Genomic DNA, 7,765 nt, shown 5'->3' with positions numbered 1-7,765 from the left:
GGAGCGGGTATGGGCCGTGACAGCGTGGTGCCAAACCTGCTCTCCCGTCTCCTCCGCAGGTCTTCTCTCTTCTCGGCGCCCCGTGGCTCTCCCTCCTGGGGTGGCTGAGGACATGGTGGTCCTGCGGGCTGGGCTCTGCCCTGGTCTCACCGAGGAGATGATCCAGCTTCTGAGGGCAAACAGCATCCAGACGGGTAACAGGGTGGCAGTGGGGTCTCGGGGTGGGGAGTGTCACCCACAGCATGTTTGGGTGGCACAGAGCTCTCCCCCGGTGCAGGAGCCGTTTCCCCGTCTGGGCTGTGGGGTACCCCTGGACAACATCTGCTGCCTCTGTGGCTTTGGTCTGCAGCCCAGAAGCTGCAGTGGGGAGTTTTCTTAGAGCTCAATAGAGAAAAGGAGGGTGGGTGCAGGTTGTCTGCCACAGGCACCCTGGGCATTGACTGCCGGGGGCAGGGCTTCTCCATAGGAGCAGGAGAGTGTTAGGATGTGGTAGGGGTCTCTGTAGAGGCTCTGAGAAAAGATCAGTTTGGGCTTTTGGAAGGTATTTTGGGAGGGTTTGTGTATTTTTCCCTCTGAAAAATGCCCAGGCTCCTGGCAGGCTGCACCCTGGGCACCTCCTGCCCTTAGGGGGAAGGATAAGATTTCAGGTGGGTTCTTTGCTTGCTCTGATAAACTGGATTAGAGCTGGGAAAAACACCATTTTATTCTTGTTATTTGGAGCCTGTGAGATCCTGCGGGTGCTGGAGCCCTGGATGCTGTAATCCTTGTCTTCCCTCTAAGAATTGCTTTTGACTTGTTTCAAACCAATAACAAACACATTTATCTGGGAAAAAAAAAAAGGGATCTTGGAGTGGTTCCTGAGAGCAGAGATGGGGCCACTAGTTCTTCCAATCCCTGTGGCTTTAGCCCTACTTGGTTTGTCTAAGCTGGTTGTCTCCTAGTGTTCATGATCTGTCCAGGTCTGGCTTCCAGCTTCTCATTCCTCATGTTATTTGCAGTGGTGGACTTTGTGTCATCAGACCTGGAGGATGTTGCCCAGAAATGTTCCCTGTCTTACAAGGTAAAGGGTGACTCCCAGGTCCTGGGTATGTTCACTGGGGAGCTCAGAGCTGTTCAGCTTATGGCTTGGATGGGTTTTCCTGGGGGCACCTTCTGCAGCAGGTACTGTTGGTCCTGGACTTCCTCAGCCCTGTTTGCAGACATCTCTCTGTCCACCAGGCGCTGGTCGCAGTGAGACGTGTGCTCCTGGCCCAGTTCTCTGCCTTCCCCGCCAACGGAGCAGACCTCTATGAGGAGCTCAAGAGCTCCACGGCTATCCTGCCCACCGGGAGCCCGAGGTGGGTATGTTGCTTGGTGAGCCAGCAGGTCTGCCCGGGGCTGGGCTTGCTGCAGAAGGCCATGCTTCCCCAACACAGGCTTTGAATCTCAGTGTGGGGATGTCCTGGGAAGGTGGGAGGGAAGGAACTTGTCTACATTTGGGAAGGGGACTCCAGGACAAACACCTGGGGACTGATGCTCCTGCTGTTCTGGCTGAAGGGGTGTTGATAATCCCACCTTGTGTTCTACCCATAGCCTGGACCAGCTGCTGGACTCCGGGCTCTACACGGGAGAAGTGACGGAGCTCATGGGAGCCCCGGGCAGCGGGAAGACGCAGGTGAGTGGGATGGAGGACAGGGGAGAGGACAGGTAGGATGATGATGATGATGCCTTCAGGCATGTGAAGCAGAGGGGCCTGGGAGGGCTGGCTGACCTCCCTGCCTTTCCAGGTGTGCCTGGGCATTGCGGCCAGTGTGTCTCTTGGCCTCAAGCAGCACGTCCTGTTTCTTGACTCCACGGGGGGGTTCACTGCCTCCCGACTCTACCAGATGCTTCGAGCCCAGTCAGAGGAAGAGGAAGAGCAGGCAAGTTCCCCATGAGTTGGTCCTTCCACTCACACTTGGCTCTTGCCTGCAGACAACCCCCAGGGGGATGGTTTGTCTGTCCAGCTCTGCCTTTGTCATCCCCATGGGCTTTTTTGGGTCCACTATCTTCTTCCCATGGTTTGGTGGGTGCTGTGCTCAGGGACGGACACTGCACTTCGGGTGTTTTTCTTGGGGAGAAGGAGAGGACTTGCTGTAGTTGCTCACACTTTTGCTCTCTGAGCATAATCCGTGTTGCTTCTTCCACCAGTGCAACAGGGACCAGAGTATTCATGGGGTGGAGGCATATGTGGAAGAAATAAGGGACCCTGGCTCCATGGTATAAATGCAAAGAGCTGGTAGCAGCTGGGGCAGGAGGAATATAACAGATCCTGGTGGGGTGAGGCTGTTGGTGATGCCACTTTGTGCTGCAGCTGGAGGCTCTGCAGCGGATCCAGGTGGTCCGTGTGTTTGACATCTATGAGATGCTGAGCGCGCTGCAGGAGCTGCGGGAGCGCCTCTCCCAGCAGGTAGGAGCAAGGGGCAGGGCCCCTCTCCCTTCCCCAGAGCTGCACTGGGGGCAGCAGGGCTTGTGTGTCTGATGAGTGACACCACATCCCCCTGTCCTGGGGACAGCTCAGCCTGTGGGCAGCTCCTGAGCTCCAAACCTGCTGGATGTGTTGCTCCACATTGCACCTGGTGCCTCCTTCTTCCAGGTCCTGAGCTTCACGGGACCTCTCAAGATCGTGGTGGTCGACTCGGTCTCGGCTCTGATTTACCCGCTGCTGGGTGGGAAGCAGTCAGAGGGTGAGCTGCTCCGTTGGGCTGTGCAATAAGGTTGCAGACCTCTCTGCTCATCCTGAAGAGCATCTGCCACGTGTGCTGGAGCAGGATGGATGTGGGTGCCACAGCTCCCAGCTTTTCCTTTGCTACTGCATCTAAAGGGGAGTCTGTCTGCAGTGGTATCAGCAAACATTCAAGCTGGCTGTGGCCATGCAAGCTCATGTGGGTGGTCTGAAACCTGGCCAGGGGACAGAGGAGTCACTGAGCTGTTTGCCCACGGATTAAAGCCTCTGCTTACAGTATCACAAGTACATTGTGGTTGCTGGCACAGTTTGCAAAGCTCTCCTGGGGCTCTTTCTGCCAGAAAGGACCATAAATCAGGAGTGAGGGGCTTCCTGCTGGCTGAGACGCCAAGGAGGCCCTTCAGGCACCATCCAGAGGGTCTTGCAGAGCTGGGTGGCAGCCAGTGCGATCACAGGAGCCATGGGCTATAGGAAATAAAGCTGTGCGCTGGAGAGACGGGCTCTGTACCTGTTCAATCAACCTGGCCAGCTTTGGAGCTCCTGATGCTTTTGTAGGGTTTTTTGACCTCTGGGCTTCTAGGATCGAAAAGGAGGTGGTGGGACCACTTTGGGATTGGTCTGTCCATGCCACATCCGTTTGGCCAAAGTGCCCTGGTATTTGCAGGTGTAGTGGGTGCTGGTGATGGAAATGGTTAAAGGTGCCTATGAACACCAGCACTGGCACTAAATCTAGTGCTCATACAAATGTAGATGTCACCTGCTTCCAAGCAGCACTTTAGGGGGGGGTTGATCATGAAACACCCAAATGCTTTGTCCTCCTCCAGGTTTGGCCATCATGATGCAGCTAGCCAGGGAGCTGAAGACACTGGCCAGGGAGTTCAGCCTTGCTGTTGTGGTGAGTGTTGCTGTGCTTTGTCCTTCACATGCTGGCATGAAGCCCTGGGAAGGGGGGACCCCAGTCCCAGCTAAGCAGGAGTAAGAGGCCTGTATCCACAGTGCCCTGCTGCTCTGCAGCTTGCAGATGTCTTGTTCCAGGAAGTGTGGAGCAAGAACAGGGCTGATTTACTGCCCTTTCTTATTGCTGTCCTCAGCCACCGAGGCATTAACTTGATTGAGCAAGGTGAAGTTAAGTACAGATGGATTGAAAGGTTGTTTGTGTTTATTTTTGATATAACACTAATTCATTTAAGGGGCTGGCCAGCTCACTAAGTAACCTCTTGCTCAGTTACTTTAGGGAAACTGCAGGGCATTGCATCATCCAGAGGGAGCTGGGGACTGGAAGGGGCCCTGCTCTTCCCCAGCTCTTGGCCCAGCAATTGCATTTGCTTTAATGCACCCAGACAGGCTGTTGGGACCACAGTTAATGTGTTTGGACTGGGAAGGCCACAACAGAAAATGATGTTCTGCTGAACTTGGCACTGGAAAGTGTTCAGACAGTCCTGCCCTTTGATTAGCAATGAAGTGACAAGGATGGGGTGTCTGGAATGATGCTTGGAAGCTCCAAGTTGAAACTTTGCAGGTGCCTTCAGCACCTGGAGTCCCTGCAGCTTGCAGATATGAGCGAGTTCCTACCTGAATATGTCTGGGACAGTTGCATGGGCTGTGTTCAAAGGGGATGGCGTGAGTGTGCCAAGAAGGAGGGCACAGGATGGAGAAGAAAAAACACTATAGAAGTAGCAGACAGGCCGTTATCTCCTGGCAGTCTCTGGTGTTTCATTGCACCATGTGGCACTGCTTTTCCTGGGCACTGATAAGCCTGTTTGTGCTGCAGGTGACCAACCAGGTGACAAGGGACAGCAGCAGTGGTCCACCAAAGCCAGCCCTTGGCCGCTCCTGGAGTTTCGTGCCCAGCACCCGGGTGCTGCTGGAGAACAAAGAAGTCACCTTGGAGAAAGCCACCACGCAGCGCATTGCTTCCTTGGCTAAGTCACCCCGGCAGGTGAGGCTCCCCGGGCTGGTCCCTAAGGTATGGAGGTGATGCTGTGTGACTTGGACCTGGCTTTGGAGCAGGGTGAGGCTCCTGCTGCAGGTCAGGCAGCACCAGGTCTCATGGGTGACCCATGGCAATGGGAGAGGAGCAAATGCAGCCTGGTTGTGCGCTGTGGAAGAGAAGAGCATCTGTTCTCAACAGCCTTGTATTTATAGGCAGTGGCACCACTTCCAGTGTAGGTCACAGTGTTCTTTGGGCTTGTCTTGCTCTCCTGACTGTGAGAGTCCTGCAGAAACAGCTCCAGCACCTGCAGAGGTGACTTTAGCTTGAATCCTGCCTAGGACAAGGCAGCACCACCTGAGCTTCCTGGCTCTGAGCCTGCTCTGCTGCCTGATGCAAATGGGTTTGGATGTGGTAGTGTGCTGGGCAAAGAAATGCATCCTGGATGTGCTGGATAAGTGTGTCTGGGGGTATCTCAGGCCAAATAGTTCTTTCTTTACTAAATTACATTCTCTATTTTGTATCTCTGTGTTCAGCAGATCCAGTTAAAATGAAGGGCACCAGCAGAGAGAAATGCTCGAGGGGGTTTATTTGGGGATCTCTGGCTCTGGGGCTGGAGTGATGGGTAGAGTCCCAGCACTGTGAGGTTAAGCCCTTCTCTGTCTCTCTTTGCAGCCAGTTGGGAGACAGGTGGAGCTGGATATTGGAAATGGTGATGTGACACCTACAGAAAGGCTCTGATATGGGTGGAAAAACAAATAACAAGTTCCATAAGAGCTGTAAAAAAGCAGACAAGCACACTGAAGGCTTTACAGACTGACTCAGTCCTGCAGCCCTGGGAAGGACCAATGTGAAGAAGCTCTTGTCTTCTGCACCAGGGAGAAGTGTGGGGATCCCTGGAGATGCTGCCTGCAGTGGCTGGGCTGTGTGGGCAGCACAACAACCAGGTTGTCTCTTGCTGCAAGGCTTGTCTTCAAGCAGCAGAGCCAGCCCTGTCTTGCTGGGACCAGCTGGCGTGTTCCTACACAAACCCATGGCTCCTCGTGGTGGTTTTGTTTCCCCCCTGTAACTCCCTGCCCTCTGGTCCCAGAGCTCTGACCATCCTTGGGACCAGCCCACAGTGGTCTTGGCTCAGAAATGAAAGGTGTTGCAGACTGCTGTGGTTGTTGAGAGCTGGAATTCAATTAATGGCAACTGCTCTTAACTTCATTACAATTAGGGTTAGTCCCTAGCAGGACTGAGGTGGGGCAGGCTGCTGATGAGCAGGGACATAACCAGATGCTTCATCTGACCTCCTGCCCAGAGAAACACCAGGCCCTGTAAGGAGCTGCTGGTGTTTTGGGGACACTGCTGTGCTGCAGAAAGAATTGCTGTTAACTGCTGCAGGTTATGGTCTGCATCAGCTGGGGTGGATGAGTGCTGGTGCACCAGCTGGCCCTGTCTCATGCTCAAGCACCTACTCAATTGCATGTGGTGAAGTTTAATCTCTTTGCTCCAGTGCTTTCCAGCTGCTCTCGCCTGCTCTGGGCAGCCTCCTGGGTGCTTGTGCAGTGCTGGGGAGGAGATAGGAGGCTGGGATGGAATGTGGCTTCTCCTCTTGATCACAGACTTCTCAGACACCCTTATCTTCTGCTTAATAAGAAGCCTCTGTGGCAGGTGAGCTGAGCTCTGGCTTGCACTTCCAAAGCTGCTGATGCAGACTGGGGGGGCTGGGATGCATCAGGGCATGGTCATTAAGCTACTGACACAGCAGTACAGCTCCTGGAGCTTCCTAAGGCTCTGCTGGGCAAAGAAGAGGCTGATTTAGCCAGAACTTGGGTGCTAATTTCTCCGGAGTTAGATATAATGCTGTACAGCCCTGTATTCCTGAATAGCTGCAGTAGGGAAGAGGCATTTTTATGCCGTAGGAATTCTGCTGCCTGAGGAGGGGAATGTGCCAAAGCAATGTGAGCTGTGCCATTAAGCGGGTTTCAGTAAAAATAAATAAATGTCTTTTGAAGTTCCATATTGATTTTGCATTTCTGGGCTTTGTGAGCTTGGGAGGGGAGGGCTGGCTGCAGAGATTGCAGCCTGGCTGGGGTGAGGATGAGGAGGATGGCTTTCCCATCTGCTGTGCTGCTATGGCTGGTCCTCACAAGCAGAGAATGTAGTTTATGTCTCTTGAAGCTGTGTATGAAGAGCTGGTATGCACCAATCTCAACCAAAACGCTGTGCTGCTGCTTTCCCTCTCTGCCTGAGGTTCCATAGGGGAAGCAAAGCTCTTGTGTGGAGCAGGGGAAGAGCCACATTGAAACCTCTGGTTATATTTAAACCAAGGGGCAATTCTTGCTGTTTCCTTCCCCTAGCTGGCAGGAGGATGAGAAGGGGAACAGCCTGCTCTGAGCCCTGCGGCAGCTTCATGCCCTGCATGCATCTTTGCCATGGCCCTTCAGGAAATGACAGGAGTCACTTGCTCATGCACTTAGTCACCGGGGAGCAGTCATGGGGCTGTGGTTCAACAGGGATGGTGCTGGTCACCGGGGAAAGGCAATGACATGTGGGCTGTGCAGGGAAGGTGCTGCTGTGGGTGCTGGTTATGGCTCAGTGTGGGGACAGCAGATGGGTTCAGGCTGTGGGACTTCTATTACCTGATCTGGAAGAACTTGACTGATTATTCCAGCTGCTTTGCCCTAAATTTACATAGTAAAATGAGCCTGGAAAGAGATTCAGACCTAAATATCCCAATCCAGCCTTTCTCTGTGCTCAGACAGGCACTTCAGCAACCCTGTAAGCTGGGGCCTGGCTGTGCCAGAGTGTGTGGGGACATCCCCTCTCCCCATTCCTTCCCATTGCCTAAATCAGCTGGAAAGGGGTGATAAAACCCACCCTGGGGCTGACAGGGCACCCCTTGTCCCAAGCACTGGGGCTGCCTTTTGACAGTGAGGACTCATTTGTGTGCATATGTGTACTTACGTCCAAAACGCAAGTGTGTGTTTGTATGTACCGTGTGATTACGTGCGTGCAGGTAGGGCAGTCTGTGTGTGTACGCCTGTGTGTATATCTCTATATACGGGTGTACCCGTGTGTGTTTCCCGTTTAACGTCGCGAAGCCCCCGTGCCTACACCAGAAACTCTACGAAGAACAGAGGACC

General features: G+C 53.8%; 1 protein-coding gene across 1 annotated transcript; it reads left to right on the top strand.

Moving 5' to 3' along the window:
- Positions 1–112: 112 nt before the first annotated feature.
- On the top strand, positions 113–5,346 carry RAD51D (RAD51 paralog D; the record flags this gene model as incomplete). Its single annotated transcript, XM_010022772.1, has 10 exons — positions 113–194; positions 999–1,060; positions 1,219–1,337; positions 1,573–1,654; positions 1,767–1,901; positions 2,333–2,428; positions 2,615–2,705; positions 3,529–3,599; positions 4,476–4,643; positions 5,310–5,346. Coding segments are annotated over exons 1-10 (943 nt in total), but the record flags the coding sequence as incomplete, so codon positions are not given.
- Positions 5,347–7,765: the final 2,419 nt, after the last annotated feature.

This window comes from Nestor notabilis, unplaced genomic scaffold (assembly GCF_000696875.1).
Source record: "Nestor notabilis isolate BGI_N333 unplaced genomic scaffold, ASM69687v1 scaffold16769, whole genome shotgun sequence".
NCBI classification, from domain to species: Eukaryota; Metazoa; Chordata; class Aves; order Psittaciformes; family Psittacidae; genus Nestor; species Nestor notabilis.
This window is presented reverse-complemented; position numbering and strand designations above follow the sequence as displayed.